This window comes from Fundulus heteroclitus, chromosome 3 (genome assembly GCF_011125445.2).
Source record: "Fundulus heteroclitus isolate FHET01 chromosome 3, MU-UCD_Fhet_4.1, whole genome shotgun sequence".
NCBI lineage: Eukaryota > Metazoa > Chordata > Actinopteri > Cyprinodontiformes > Fundulidae > Fundulus > Fundulus heteroclitus.
The window spans coordinates 8,029,314-8,046,344 of NC_046363.1; the positions used below are offsets into that span (position 1 = coordinate 8,029,314).

General features: G+C 40.4%; 1 protein-coding gene across 1 annotated transcript in view; it reads left to right on the plus strand.

The window, feature by feature from the left end:
• Positions 1-17,031, plus strand: part of LOC105933404 (neuroendocrine convertase 2) — a 157,854-nt gene that overhangs the window by 40,799 nt on the left and 100,024 nt on the right. Inside the window, exon 5 of the mRNA XM_036127483.1 lies at positions 7,080-7,161. Within this exon, the coding sequence (XP_035983376.1) occupies positions 7,080-7,161 (82 nt within the window). The remainder of the gene's footprint in view (positions 1-7,079; positions 7,162-17,031) is intronic.

The window sequence follows — 17,031 nt, forward strand, 5'->3', positions numbered from 1 at the left end:
TATAAACACGGTGTATCGGCTGTTTTTATAGTTCTATGATGTTTTCCGACCCACATCCATGTACAGAACAAATTACCGTCGAAAACAGTGGCTAAGTAGATCCGTCTTACTTTAGTTGAAGGTGGGAATTATCCCTTAACAAAATCTTTCTAGCATGTTACCTTTGTTGGGATATTGCAGGTGTTGTGTCGGTATGACAGTTCTAGGTGCCTCGAAGGCTGTGTTAACCTTTAAGTTGAAAAAAAAAATGTTGGGTGCACTACTTATCCAAAGTGAGAGGAATTAATTAGCAGCAAAAGACGTGTTACATTTGGCTTGTCTTTTTTGATTGTTCTGTAAGAAATACGTTGCTGTTTGTAAAAGCAACTGTCAGAGTTGTTCTAAAGGGAAATTGGAAGATCACAAACTACACGCAGAGATTCTGACTCTGCAGGAGTTTTGACGAGAGCATTTTTTAATCACTTGAACAAAAGTGAACTACCGAAAATGTTCCCAAACAATCAGATCGAATCTACAAATTCCCTCGCAGTAACTTTGCCAGTTTCTGGATTATATTGCAATCCTGATAACTGCTGTCACGTGTGTCAAAGACCCAGAGTTATTTTTCCATCTTTTTTTTTTTTCTTTTTTCAATCATCTAAATGGTTCAGTCTCACTTAAAGCATGGGCGTCATGGATAGGTTGTTGCGAGGGTTCGTCTCTCGCAGGCAGCGAGCTGGAAAACGTTGTCCAACTAGTTTCCTTTTGCTTGGTTTTCTTTCTCCCCTCCACCTACTTATCCATTCACACAGAATGAAAAACATTTGAGCGTTCCCTCAGTGCCTCCTCGCTATTGAGTCGTGTGTCTGTGTGTGCGTTTCTCCCTACTCTTACTTTTTATTTTTTATTTTTTTATTTTTAGACCCCAGTCACATCCGCAATCCCGCGGCCCTATAAGGAGCTTTCACGCCTTTTGGTTTGCTTTAGATGTTTAATACCCCCTCTCTTTTGTGTCAGGCAGCCGGAGAGGCGTTAAGAAGCGCTGATAAACCCCACTTAGATCCCTTCCTGGCCCGTCACCCTGGCCTGCCGGGCCGCTTTAGCTGGGAACTGATCTGTGACGGCCTGCCACTCAAACTGAGCACTTCTGAAGGCTGACACAATGGAGTGAGCAACAACACCAGAGGGCCCAGGGGGAGTGAGGAGAGAGGGAGGCAAACGAGGGAGAGAGAGGGGCAAGGGGTGTCCTGAAAGAAGGCTCAAGGAGGGGCCAGAGTGTATCTGTCTGTTATCTGTTTCCCCTCTTTCACTCTTTTCGGCGTCCCCTTCCCTCCCCCCCCCCAGTGTCTTCCACTGTAGAGCTCACATTGGTTCACTGTCAGAAACGCACAAGTCCTGTATTCTGTAGTTTTTCTCTCTGTGGTCGAGGTTTTTAATCTGAGCCTGAATAAAGAGGCAGGAGTTGGTGGGAGAGTCAGGAGCCAGATGATAATCAGCGGTGCGCCGTGTTGTGCTGCTGATGATGGGCCGGTTGCAGCATTTCCTTTCCTCCCGGCACGACGGGCCCAGTCGGCTCTAAGATCACGTCGGGTCTCACAGGAAGCGCAGTGCCGAGATTGACGGGCCCGGGGCGGGGTTGACTGGTGAGTGAGGGTGTGAGATGTGTCCACCACCTGTGCTATTGCCATCACTTTCCCATGGGGCCGTGAGTGGGTAGTGGAGCCCAAAATGTCAGCGCTGATATCTGGACAGCTCGGCTCGGCTATCAGGCTGCTGCAGCTGCCTGCCACATCCTGCACATCCACTCATTCATACAGAGACAACAGACACACACACACACAGACACACACGCACGCACGCACGCACACTTCCAAACTTGTCTTTCCTCTGGTTACACAGTCTATGACGTCGATGATATAGAACCATATTTGTGCTCCTACACACATTCATGCATGCACAAAATATCTTGAAAGAATATATATTCACACACACTTTCACACAATATTATTGTCTCTCTCTTCCTCCTCCTCCTGAAAATGGCTGTTTCTCTCAGCTCTACCTCATCTGTTCTGTTTTTTCCCCCCTCTCTTCTGTTTCAGCCTAGTAAATCTTGTATTTGAGATTTCAAAAATCTTAGGTTGATCTGTGTTTGATGTCTTATATTTCAGTCTAGGTATGCAAGGCTCCAGCTTTGCTTTCCTAACTGTCTGATGCTGCAGGAGACATCATTTGATCTCCAGCTAAGCCAGAATACCACAGAAATCTTTGGGACAAATATTCCTCTGAATGAGAGTCACGACTCAAAACCTTCTAATTTCTACTGCTTGATTGAGAACAGATGTTCCTGCAGTAGGTAGTTACATTATTTAATCATATGCTATGCAATGCAGATATTCTATTTAAAGTACAATATCTCCTCTTGAGTAGAACCATTAAGTTGACTGCATCAACTTGCAGATGACCAGTAGATCTATAAATATGGAAAAATATTCATGAACCATGTCATGACAAATATACCATGTCCTCCTGCAGTAGAGCACTGGTAAAATACCCATCCTGCATTGCCTTTATTTGCATCTGATGGTTTAGCATATGTGATTTGATCACTAGCTAAGCCAGGGTGCTGCAGATATGTGAGACATGGCATGAACCTGCTGACTGAACATGTACTGCAACAGAATTGATGCAAGTGCTTCTCAAACGTCCCGGAGATGACAGAAAATAACATTACCTTATCTCATGCTACATTGCAAACACTCAGTCTGTGCTCATGAAGATTCACTTAATGTTTCTTTAATAGACAGCAGCCTGACCTACACTGGGATCAGTGTAGGTAATAATATTTTACCACTTGGGGACACACAAGCTGTGCATCTACTTTAACCATATAACCCATAATGCATTGCATGAATTATTAATAATAATCATCTTTATTGTCATTGCAACATACATTCCAATGAAATTTCTCCTCTGCATTTAACCACGTCTCTTAGGGAGCAGTGGGCTGCCACTGTGCGCTGCCCAGAGAGCATTCTGGAATTATTGCTCAGGGACCCAGAGTTGCAGACTGTGGGAGTTAAACACAGAACCTTGCAGCCTCTCCAGGTTGCAAGCACCCTGCTCTCTAACCCTATGCCACCACTCCCCCATGTGTGGCTTCCAGGATTAGCATGTTTACCTGTGAACAGGCGGTCCTTTGCAGAGGGAATATAGATCAGAATTTGTGGGAACATGTTGACTTGAAGTGAGATTATCATAACTGCACCTTTACCTTCACATCATGGTGTCTGTAGTGAAGTGATCATCATGTTTGCTTTACATGCAAACGGTCCCAGGTTTGAAACCTGGCAATAACAAAGATATGGCTTCTCCTTGTTGGTATAATGATCAGTGTCCCTACCTGTCATGTGGGAGACTGGGGTTCAAACGTGTGGGCAAACGTGTGGAATGGCCCCAAAGGTTGACGGTTTGAAACTCAGTCTGTCACTCTGGGTCCTGAGGAAGACCATTGCTTCCCTTGTGCCAATCAGTGGTGGCAGCAAGAACTAAAAGATGATAACGTGAAGAACTAATATTTCAGATGGACACCATATCTCTGTATTGTTCTCCGGTCTCTTGTGTGCAAAGCCGGGCCGGCCGCGTTGCATCTACTGTACGTGCATGTGAACAGCTGCCACACGGGGCAGCGTAGCATGCTTTCTGCAACATGGCGGAGAGCACGTCTAGCAGATCAAAATGTTTCCTTACTAACAGCATCGAAAGTTATTAGTTACTTACTTCTTCACTAAAATGTTCCTCCGAAAGGTGATGCTGTTGTGTTTTTGTCCTTTGCAAATATGCGCATACGATGCGACGGGTGAGAAGGGAAAGGAAGGGCCGGGTTGCAGCACATCTTGTTTTGGTCTACAGATGGTGCTCAAGCCACACCTAGTGGTGAAATCTCGCTTATTGCTCCTTTAAGGGATGGGTTAAATGCAGATGCAGATTTTCCCTTTGTGACACTATAAAGGGAAATATACTTATTTACAATGGCGCGTGTGACTATAGATATATAGCTTGCTAAATTATTAGCTGATTAAATTATCAGAGCAGACTGCTTTACTGTGACTTACACTTTTCTACTGAATTGATGCAAGCAAAACCAATCCTCAAGCAACGCGGGCCAGAACACGGTGGATGGAGTGTCTGCTTTTCATTAGGCGATCTCCAAGTAAAGACAAATAAAATGAAAGTGTGACAGAATGGAAAATGTAATATAGTCCTTCCTGACGCTTTAGGACCCTGTAAATTTCACAGACCTCATCCCTACACGCATGCAATATATATGATACAAAATGGACCCACATACTTCTCCATGTTTACACCCACCGCCCTCATGCTGCAACTCCTGATAGCATAAACAAGGAGGCCCTTTTTGTTCTTTTCATTGATGTTCCTTTACTTTCTTTTTCCCCCATTTCATCATGTAAACCCGGTGTTGGGTTTATTCTGTGTTTTTTTTGTATGTCAGCAGTGTGTGTGTGTGTGTGTGTGTGTGTGTGTGTGTGTGTGTGTGTGTGTGTGTGTGTGTGTGTGTGACAGCTGGATGATGAATGCCCTTATGGCTCCGGGGTCAGTGTCACAGACAGTGTTGTCAATTGCACCTTCTCCCCTGAGTCCAACCTTGAGCAAAAGTCCCGGAAGAGAGCTCAATGTGCTGTTAAGGTCAATTCAGGCTCAGACACACACCCATTCTTTGCAGAGCATGTGCCATTAGTAGCTGGTAGGGCCTGGTTTGACAGAGAGCGATTAGCTCCCTATCATGTGTATTGATCAGCTTGTCCTGGCTGGTTCTCAAGAGGAAGGGCTGGAGGGATTTAACAAGGCATTTGGGACAGACACCGATGCCTACAGATACAAGCACACATACACGGCCTTTGACATTATTGTTTATCTATCACTATGTAAATGTAAATGGAGGCTTTAAGCATTTTTTTTTATGTTCAAAGCTACCTGCTAGACTTTCGTTGTAAAGTAAATGAACCTTACTTTAGATATTCTTTGTGCTCCAGGTTTTATTTATAGGTGTTTACTAGCTTGTTGTACAGCTGCTGCAAAATGTTTTAGCTGTACAGCTGGAAACAAATGGTTGCACATATTTGATAAAAAGTTATTATTTTTCTTAACTTTCATTAAATCAGACTTCTCATTGTTTTTGTCACTTAAGATTATCATATGTATCTATTATTATATTTGCTAAATTGCTAATTCATGAGCGACAGGGAGCATTTTTCTAATTCAGAAATGTATGTATGGTACTTTTCCATAGGATCTGTTAGGATTTCCTTCAGAATTGTATAATTTAGGTCAAGCTGTTTGGGTACCCTTCCCCAAGCTTCTCAAAATAGTCCCCTGGAGCTTTGGCCCATTTCTCCTGACAGAACTGGTGTTTGTTGGATGAATCTGTCACACACACTTCCTGCAAATTCTCTGTGGGATTGAAATCAGGACTTTTGATGGCCGCTCCAAAACATTAAATCTGTTATCTTTACGCCATTTTGTAACTAATTCTGTGGAAGGATTAGGGTCACGCCCACACTTGACTATGCTTAAACTTTTCAAGTGGATTTCTTTTGAGTTGCTGCACCATTTTTTTTTTTTTCACATGATGAACTTTTCTCATGATGCCATCTGAAGTGCACCAGTCTCTCTTACAGCAAACCACTGCACTACAAGCTACTTTTTTTTTCTTTAAGAAGTAACAATGTTCATTATGGTCAAACAATAAACAGATGACAGTACATGTCTCCAAAACCATTTGTGTTTGCAAACCGTAATCTGGATTTTTTTTACTTTGCTTTTGAAATAATGTCTTCTTCCTAGGTGAGTGGCTCTTCAGCCAGTGGCGTAACAAACCCTGCTTCACTTACCAGCTTGAACCAGCATTCACAAGGTCTTACTTGCCCCTAACTATAACCTTGTTCCTGTGTTGATACGCACACGTTGCACCAAAACACGCTCATCTCTGGGACGTTGAATGTCTGAAGACATTCCATGATGCTTTACTTGCATATAATCGTTTGATCAGATGAATGTGACACCTCCAGGAAACCACTAAGCCACTAGCAGCGTTTCTCAACGACCGGACGCTGTTCCTGATCCGGACTGAACTGCATGTCATTCAGGACGTTGCATTTTAAATAGGTGTGAAAAACTCAGTTCCCTCTTGCTTCTTAGGATTTACATAAATGTTTACAGCGCTCTCTTTTAAACCTAACTGAACTTAGTTCATTATACGGTAACATAAAGAGCCGTGATTTCAGTCCCTTTGCAGATCTGCATGCATGGCACATCCTCTCACTGTCCTGTGTGTTTAATGTCACGTATGTAGCGTCCTTATAACAGCTGTCTTTGCTGCGCAGTTAAGACCAGCTCCCATCTTTTGTTAATTGAGTCTAATTGAAGAACATGAAGGGAGAATAAAAGCAGCAGGCTTTTATGACATAAAAGACTGCAGCCGCCTCTCAGTAGTATTTATTTTCAACCTCTTCCACTCTGATTTAAGTGTGAACGGACAATAGTGGCCTGACAGTGATATGCATGCACGTTTGTGCGTGCACGTTTGTGTGTGATCTGTCGTTTGATTTACTGCGCCCACCTTCACAAGGACCAGCCTCTTATCAGATCAAAGCCCCAAGCAGGCGGGCTATGAAAGACGGCGTGGACGCATGTGCTCTGCAGAGGACAGAGGTGTGGAGGAGATGGGAGTGTTTTTGTTGCTTTTAACCTTGGACAATGGCACTGCAAAGGAGAGAGCAAGTGAGCACTCTTTGAACTAATGAAGAGAACCTTTTACACTTCTTCACAAAGTCACCCAGCTCTCTACGCACTATGGATTTTTCTCTCCTCTTTTAGAAAGTACAGTAAAAAAAAAGAGAAACAAGTATTTTTATTTATTCAATTCCTGTTACTTTTTAGTTTGCCCTCTGAAATCCTGACTTTTCACAAATAAAAAAGAGCAAAATCCTAAGGCTGTGGATTTTTTTTAAATCACAAAAAAAGACAGAAAAAGATAAGTTAGAATCATTAAAAGCCTTATTGCTTGTTTCTGTGATTTTTAGGTTCTCTGGGTGCAGAGGCAGCACAGTCACTACAGAGACAAGCGCGTTCCCCTGATGGGACCACACTATGATCTCATAAAAAGTAAGTTTGGACTGGAAGTATATTTTTTTAGACTGTTTTGTACTTTCTTTCTAGAATTTTGATTTTGCTGACTCCTGTCAAATCCAACTATTGGAAATACAAGTACAGCAAAAAGAAAAGTAAAAAAAAAAAATACGATATTGGAAAAATTGTCCAATACGTTTGTCACTCACTTCAGAAAGTGAAACTCGTATTATATAGATTTGTTGCACATAAAGCGAATTGTGCAACAACTATTTCAAGCCTTCTTGTAATTTTTATGGTTATGGCTTACTGATTGTAAATTACCTAAAGTTTAATGTATCAGAAAATGTTAATATTATCCAAAAGTCATATTATGCTCAGAGAAAGTTGAGTAGAAGGAAGACGTTTGGCAGGAAAAGATACACCAGCAACAGGGATAAGCACAGCTTTGAATCAGAATCAGAATCAAATTTATTGCCAAGTAGGTTTGCACTTACAAGGAATTTGACTTGGTGTTGATGGTGCAGACAAAAAAAAAATAAAAAAAAAAATATATATATATATATATATATATATATATATACAGAATCTAGAGCTATATTTACTTCATTCAAGAGCGTCACAAGAAGTGGACTGAGGCAGGAGTCGGTTTCTACTTAGCATCTTGGCTAAGTAGAAAAATAACTAGACTGTTGCTAGGTGGTCCAAAGTCATCTTTTCATAAGAAACTAAAGTTTAAATTTCATTTAGAAATAAAGGTTCTCGAATCTGGTGGAAGAATGGAGAGGCACAGATCCATGTTGCTTGAAGTCCAGTGTCAGTGATGGTTTGGGGGGCCATGTCATGGGGCCATGGTCCCCTGGGTTTTCTGAAGTCCTGAGTCAGTGCAGCCATCTAGCAGGAAATTCTAGAGCCCTTCATAGATCCTCCTGTTGACAAGCTTCATGGAGGTGATGAATTAATTTTCCAGCAGAGCTTGGTACTGGTCCACACTGCCAAAGGTACCAAAGGCTGGTCAGTGACTATGGTGTTATTGTGCTTTACTGGCCAGAAGCTGGCCTGACCTGAAGCCCATAGATAATTTATCAAGCATTGTCAAGGGCAAGATGAGAGACACCAGACCCAACCATGCAGATGAGCTAAAGGCCACTTATGTAATATTCTAATTTTCTGGAGTACAGAATGTTGAGGCTTCTTTACCTGTAAGACAGAATCATCAAGACTAAAAATGTTCACTCTGTGTAATGAATGTCTATAATATGAGGTTCACTTTCTGAAATGAATGACCAAAAATATTGAACTATTTTATAATCATCTAATTTTCTAATATTGCAAAATATTTGTTTATATAATGTCTTGTTATTGCGCTGAAAGGACAGCCAAATATTTAGGTTTTAACTAGCAGCTAAGGAGAGCTCAAAACAATGGAAGTAATAGTTTTTGTCATGATTCTGTTTTTATGTGTTTATTTTCAGCACAAATCTGCTGATAATCTTTAGCTTCCCCATTAAATCTGTGTGCATTTTCAGGTGAAGGGCTGTGTTAAGTTGATTGTTTACTGGTGTCTTGGTGTTATGAAGGAGAGGGTGCGCAAGAGTAATTAATACTTTACAGCACAATGTGTAGAATTAAGAAGATTAAATCTAACTATCTCCTTAGTTGCATAAAGTGTGTCAAGAAGAAAAGGTGCAAATGAACTGCAAAAGACTGAGAAAAGAATTACATAGGAGTGATTTTGCTTCAGTGTAATCGATTGTGTGTTGATCTCAGACATGTGACCGAGGTAAAGTAAGCTGAGACACAGCAGTCAATAGGCTGGAGCATCAAGATGGATGCAATAAATAGTTGAAGACAGATAATTAAATTATGTTCTTAACAGAGCAGATGGATGGCTCATTTCTCAGGGCTCCTGTTTTAAATTCAAAATCATTTGCCGTGATTGAGAATGCCAAACAAAAAAAGGGGGAAACTCCCGCAGACTGTTAAGCTTGTACAAGTAATAAATCCAATGTTAGGGACCTTCCTCAAGCAAATACTGTGCATTCTAATAATTTAATACTCTATAGAATAGGAAGTGGCTCTACGTGTCTGACCAATCACATCTGATTGTCAAAAATGTGTACAAAAATATAGATACATATGTAAAAGAAATTAAATTCACATCATGTTAGAAAATTCAAATCCATCCATCCTTCCATCCATCCATCCATCCATCCATCCATCCATCCATCCATCCATCCATCCATCCATCCATCCATCCATCCATCCATCCATCCATCGGGCACACCCCAGGCAGGTCACTGTAAATAATCTTTCCCAAAAGGCTCTTTGAAAATTAGAACACATGTTTAAGAGCATTTGATAATTTAGTCCCTTTAGAGCAAAGGTTTGAAGGTTATAAATCCCAAAAGCTTCACGTTGTTTGAGTAACTTATCAGGTCGCAGCCACGAATTGAAAGACTGACCTGTTCAATAATACCATAGAATCACAATGAAGAAATATAGGGACGAGCATCATTAGAGTGCCCTGCAGCAGGAGAATTCTCGTTATTTCTCTAGGTTATCTTTTATTGTTATTGATGCTTTGTTAAAGTTTCAAGTTTCAGCATATTAGAGCCCATAAGGGCAACGCATCATATGCATCACGTGTGGATGCACAAGTCATAACACTATTGACAGAAATTTTCTTGTCTAGATGGGGACAGAACAATATTTTTTTTTTTTATGTGATTGCTCCAGTCTGCACAGTTATCACTTTGGTAATTCCCGTTTGAAAGGTTAAGCTAGCGTGTTGGTATTTTTTTCACCAGATTTGTTTTCATATTAAAAGCTGGAATAAAGCAGGCGCTTTAAAAAAGCAATGTATAGAATTCAGGATCAGATTTAAAGATAGGCCAGTGCTATGTAAAAATGGATGTTGTAGTGACGGAAGGATATGAAAACAGAATAGCTCATGAAACTGGAAACTTTGTTTTAGTTTGTTGAAGTAAATCAGAGCAATCTTTCTTCAAATCCAATTCCTAGGCTTCTGTAAGCCATGAAGATGAATAACCTTCTAAAAAAAGTGAATAACCCAAAAAATGTTTTTTCGTTTCCTCAGCCTTTTCCGTAAAATCATCTTTAGAGTGGCAAATCCTTCTTAAATGATACAACTCACTAATAGGCTGGCCCTTTTAAAATAAAGTACGGTGATTCCTTGACCAAAAAAAGTTAATTTTCTTTTTCTTTTTAAAAGATGGCTGTAATTAAGCAACATTTATTTATTTTTCATCACCCTCATGTCTAGAAAGCTGACTTTATCCCTACTTTTGGTTGATTCAGACCATAAATTGCTGTTAAAGCTATAGCAAAGAAACCAATTCCAGTACTTTACTTTTTCCATTAAAGTCACAAAAAACATCAATGAGTCTGTACATTTTGATAATCTCAGATAAATATATATTCATCTGTGGGTTAAAAACAAAATTCCTTTTAAAACACCCCATGCACAAGGTTGCAGAGTTAGGAGCACAACTCCTAAGCTAAAGCATTTATATTTCATAACAAATTCCCCTAAATCAAGAACAAGTTTATTCACGGGTTGGATCGTGGCTGTTTCTTCCTAATAGAAACTTAAATCCTCCAAACCACCTGTATGTTTTGTTTCTGTATCCAAACTCTGAATATCAAAGATATCATCCTTGACACACCAGGAAGGGCTGAAATGTTTCCCATAAAATCTGTAGAATCCTTACTGTAAGCTGGAAGAGAGCACAAAATGTTAACATCCACGTCAACACAGAGGGGGAAACAAAGAAGAAAATGAAAATGGCAAAAAAAAAAAAATGTTTTTACAGTCTTATAAACATGTAATTTGGAATTTATACAACTAGAGCTTTTGAATGCTTCCCCTACTTCATCTGCCTTGTCTTTTAGTTTAACCTGATTTAGTTTGCCAGTTATAGTTCAGCTGAAGCAAACAATTTTTTTTAATATGATACTGCTTTTTATTATTGATAGAATGACAGGGGAAATACTTTACAACTTTGATATGAACCATATAAACATATAGCTCTGGCCAGGTGAACCTCTGCCTCAGTTTCATCTTTTGCAACAACTAACAGGTTTTCCTCTAGAATGGCTCTGAATTGACCGGCATTCGTCTTCCCATCAACTCTGACCAGCTTCCCCGTCAGGATTTGAGAAAAGTAGCCCCACAGCATGATGCTGCCACCACTATGTGTGGAGATGGTGTGTTCAGGGTGGTGTTTGGTATGGTTTACAATGTGTTTCATCTGACTTTGGAAAGTTCCTTAAGATGACATGTTTCATGAATTGGCACTATATAAATAAAATTGAATTGAATTGCACGTAAACCAGAGAGTTCAGTTTTCGGCTTATCTGACCAGAACACATGCTGATGCATTTTGGCCTGTGTCCATCACATGGTTTAGGACTTCTTATAGGTTTCCTTTTATAATGGCCTTTTTTTCTGACACTGATAGCCATTTAAAGCCCCCAGGTTCCCCTAAAGCCTGCATTTCTGCCAGACTTTCTAAGGAGCTGATGCCAACAGCAGACACAGGGTCTTCTGTGCTGCAAATTGTCAGCAGCGGTCTGTCTTCAGGAGTGGTTTCAGGACATTTTAAAGAAGCTGTGGTCCAGCCCCTGCTTAAAAAATCTGATCTGGATGAAACAGTCCTTAGTGATTTCTGAAATTCTGGAGAATATTGTGTGCATGCAGATATCAGCTTTTCTTTTAGTGAATAATGCTTTTAAAATTTCCAGTCCGCTTTTAAATCTTTGCACAGCACAGAGTCTGCACTTTTAAAAGTTTTTAACAATATCTTTTTAGCTACTGACTCTGGCAACGGTGTTGTTGTTTTGCTTTCAGACTTAATGGCAGCTTTTGACACAGTGGATCACAAAATTCTTTTATCTAGTATGGAGCAGTGGGTGGACATCCGGGTAACAGCACTGGAGGGGTTCAAGTCCTACCTGAGTGAACGTTTAGTATCAGTCTGGGAAATTCTGTGTCCTCCACTGCTCTTATTTTATAAGGAGTTCCTCAGGGTTCAGTTTTAGGGTCCCTTCTTTTTACATTCTATCTGGATCCTTTCATTTTTATGCAGATGATAGCCAGATCTATGCGTCACTGAGGTGAAATACAAACTCTTTCAGATCTCTTCTGAAATGTCTGGATGATGTGAAAGCACGGATGGCTTTAAACATTTTAGGTTTTAATGAGAAAAAGACAAAGGTAATGGTTTTTGTTGGCTCATCAGAGAGTCTACTTTAGACATGGACTATCTTGGTCTGTTCATAAAGCCGATGGCCACAAACCTGGGTTTTAAAAGGGATAAACATGTTACCTTCGATAGGCAGATCAAAGCTGTTGTCAAATCCAGCTTCTTTCAGCTTCGGCAGTGAGCCAAAATAAACCCCATGCTGAGCAAAGCACACGTTTAGACAGTACGCCTTTGTGACCTCTCGGCTGGATTACTGTAATGCACTTTATTTTGGATCTTTAATTGCACGTCTGCAGATGGTGCAAAATGCCGCTGCACAACTTTTAACTAAGACATGCAAGTTCAAGCATATTTTCCCCGTATTAAGCTCACTTCACTGTTTGCTGGTTAATTTTAGGATTGATTTTGAAATTCTTTCATTTGTTTCTAAGTCTTTAAATGGCCTTGCCCCACCCTACACCGCTGAACTCCTGCATCATTGTGTACCTCCTCGTTCGCTCAGGTCCGCTGATCTTTTACTCTTCTCGGTGCCAAGAACCAGGCCTAAGCTCAGAGGGGACCGTGCTTTCTCTGTAACCGGTCCCAAACTCTGGAATTATTTACCGCAGTGTATCAGGCAGGCTTCGTCTTTGACCATTTTAAAATCTCTTTTAAAGATTCATCTTTTTTCCTTGGCTTTTGATACTCAAGAGGATTCTATGATCGTATGCCAGTTTTTTTCTAGGTTTATTTTCCTATATTGTTTTTATCAATATTACTGAATTTAATACTATTTATATTCGTGTTTTTTGTACAGCACTTTGGACTTTGTGTGTTTAACGTGCTTTATAAACAAAGTTGGATTGGATAGGTCAGATTAGTTGAGTGCCAGTGAAAAGGCATTTGGCTCTGACACGGTTGCTGCTGCAGCTAATTATTGAGAGTATTGCCATGCGAGGGGGTAGGAAAGAGGTGGTATTGATTTAATGTAATAAATATGCAGACATTTACGTGCTGTAGTGTCAGATGCCTTAATAAAAGCAAAACACACAATAAAAAAAGACCAATTTTCTTACTTGAGAAATGCTCTGCTTCTCCATGGTCGACAACAGTGGCCGCCTCGATGGTCTGGCTGCCGTTGCTTCTGTTTTCTCCTCGCTTGAAGCCAAGATTCTGCAGAAGACTTAGGTCTCCGCTGTGGTGTTGGCCACACTTTGTTTGGCAGTAGCATTGAGACGAGTCCCTGAGCACAGCCAGCCAAAATTTGCGCCAGTCAACCCATCCTCATAGCGTCACATTTTAGAATTTGTTGCAGTTTCACACAGAAGGACACGAGCTGACTGTTTGCTCTTATTCCTTTACACTTATGCCTTTATAAATTTGATTCTGTATAAGATGCACTAAATCATATGTGCTGAGACTAGACAGTGACATCTGGCAGCTACCCATACCTATCAATCTATCAATACCTGTTTTAAAGCCATTTTATATACCCAGCTACTGGAACATTCAGTGTAAAGACAAGGTTTACTCGGTGGGGGGAATCTAGTTCATAGTTTGTCCTTATCACTGTCTCTAAGAAATACTTCCTTGGTTAAAGCTTAAAACATTGATGTCGGTATATATTTTTTTACAACTTGTCATTTTATAATACAAACATGCTAGATTTGAGTGATATGAGTTGGACTATACATAATAAAATTTGAATAGAGCAATATGAATAGAACTGAACTGCAGTTCTGAGTCCACTCGACGTCTACATGAGGTGTTGGACTGACGGTGTATGACTGTAAATGGGAGCCGTCTGTGCAGACGATAAACTGGCTCCTGTCCTGCTGCAGCACTTCTCTCTGTCTGCCTCTTTGTGTAAAAATGTCCTCGCTGTGTCGCTCAGCCTCTGCTCTGACAGATGATACGAACGCACCAGAGGGAGGCAGAGAGATGAAACAGCCAGGAGATCATGGGAGAAGGCTGCAGCTGTGTGTTGAGTCTGGCACGGGAAAGAGGGAAAATAAAAATGCACTTCTATGCTTTGACCAGAGTGAACTTTTCACCGCTGTGGTGTTATTTTAGGATTAAAATGGCCTGTGTTAAAGCAAGCGTGCCATAAGAGAATAAAAATAAAACATGTTGACATTTTTAACCTCAGGAACTTGAGGAAGACCTCGGCAGGGTGGAATATTCTAATAATGGAATCCCAAAGTGTATGAAACCACAGTATATTTTCCAGCTCAATTAATTGATCAATCAATCAATATTTAAATAGCACTATTACACACAACAAAGTGACCAAGGTGCTTCACAGATCGTACAAACAATAAATTGTAAAAGGAAAGCAATAAAAAGCAAAACGTCTCAGGTTAAAGTAAATCGATAAAAACAAACTAAGATTAAGCAACCTGCCTAATGCTCCAGTGGCTCAGAATTAAAAGCCATCAAAAACAGGTGAGTTTTTAAGAGTTTTAAAATCATCCAAGCTTCTGGCAGACCTTACAGATATTGGTAGACTCTTCCACAATTAGGAGCTAAAACTGAAAAATCTTAGCCTATTTTAGTGACCAGTTTAGTCCTCAGAACATCTAAGAGGGGCTGGTTTTCAGAGCTCACCGTTCTATGAGGACTGTGTTGGTGTAAAGGTTTATCTCCATTGTCAGGCTTTTTTTTATAAATTGTTTTTCTGTTCTTCACTTAAGAAAATCTGATTAGCTCCTACAATAAATGCAACAGCAAAGGGACAAAAATAATTTCAAATCCCGTTCCTGTGCTTTGAAAGTGGCACTGCGCGAATCAGAGTCAGTCTGCGTGGGCTTAGAGATATATATTTTTTTCTCTTTCAGTATGCTGATTACCACTGAGGATCTGGTTGAATTTCAATATAATGAGATCCAGCTGTAATAGTTCACCTCATGTGGATATACTCTTGGGCTAATAGCAGGTATTAATGCTGATAGAAAATGATCTCTCTTTTTTACAAATAAAGTTGGGTGATATTTTTGACCTTGTAAACTGGATTAGGTTTTCATTCTGCAAAAAGCATCTTAAAGGTGCTAATGTCTAATGCTAAGACTACCAACAGTAAGTTAAAAAGAAAATAACTTAACCTGGATGTTTTAATGAATAAAAAAATATTTTTTCCCCCCTTTCATTTTCTTGGTGGGCTTTATTATTGCAGGCTCATGAATGATTGGCACTTAGCTCTGTTAGTCACTGCGTGAGAGTCGCTTCATCGTAGGGCAACAGAGAAGCTCACAATACAAATAACCAAGCTTGTACACATTTGAGGGGCTTTCACACCAGAAACAGCGCTGAGCTTTGGAGCTAAACTGAAAACAACACTGATGGTCATCCACAGCAGAGATCACCCCAAAAAAGGCAGAGTTTTCAAAATAACAATTATATAGCAGCTCTATTTTATCTGCAAAGTGAAAAAAAAACGTATCTGTAGCTAAATCTAACAATAGCACCAAAACTGGTTAGTGAGACAGAGAAGAGCTTGTATAAGTGTTGTTTCCACACTGACTGGCTGCTTTGTGCTTGGCTTGGAGCAGGGTGATAGATATCCTGTTTCTATTGGCTGTGCGAGTATCCATGACAACACACTGAGGTCAAAGTTCAGCAAAGTTGAGGTTTGACCTGACCGCAGTGAAAGCTTCACCTAGCTGCTTGGACCTCCACTCCGAGGTGAGAACTGTGCTCCACTTTCGCTTTGGTCAGCGTGGTGCTGAATCGATGTTGTGCGGAGTGTGCGATACATAATAAATAGATTTCAGAGAGCAGTGGAGGTGTGGCTGCATTTGGTGTGGAAGCCCCTTTCGAAATAAATGCAATTTAGAGGGACCGATTAACCTAACATGCGTGCTTTGGAGGTTGGGAAGAAGCTAACCTGACTCTCGCCAGACTGATGTAGTTTCGCCGAGCTCCACACAGCCTCACACGGTTGGAGCTCGCCGGAACGAAATCCATCTGGCGAGAGTCAGGTTAGGAGGAAGCTGGAGTACCAAGAAATAACCCATACAGATATGGAGAGAACCTGCGCAGGCCTGGTTGGGTTTTGTACACAGGATTTTCCTGCTAAAAGACAAAAGCAGCCCTGATGCTTCTGATGTTTTTATTTCGTCTAAATCTGCAAACCTATTAGAACAAAACCTCCTATTCAAAAAAAAATACTTTTATTGACAATTGAATTTAATAAAGTTTACACACAATATCTTCGTAATAAGTATTGCCTCTATATTGACGTTATGACCAAGTGTTAATGCTGAACATGCCTAACACTAGTTGGTGATGATGAGTACTTAGAAGGTAAAAGGATAGCGTTATCTTCAGTGAACAAACGTGTTCTCTGGTGGGAACTGAAGTCACGGATACAACCCGCTGACGTCAAGATTATTACAGCAGCATTTAACAATGTCACTGTTTCTTACATCATCCTATGGAGAGATCTGTTTTTTTTTTTGTTTGTTCAGAATGACATTCTCTGAGTGATGAGTGTCCTTCTAGACTCTTCTCTAAACCAACAAACAATTTCACAGTATTTGGGTAATTTTAAACAGTTTGTCAAACTCTTTCCCAACAGCACAAAGCTGGACGTCAAAGAACCAGTTTTGAGGTAGCACCTTTGGTTTGCTAAAACAAAGTGTTCTTCATAATTTTTGGATTTAATGACACTGTGGTGTTTTATTCAAGAGACCCGATTTAA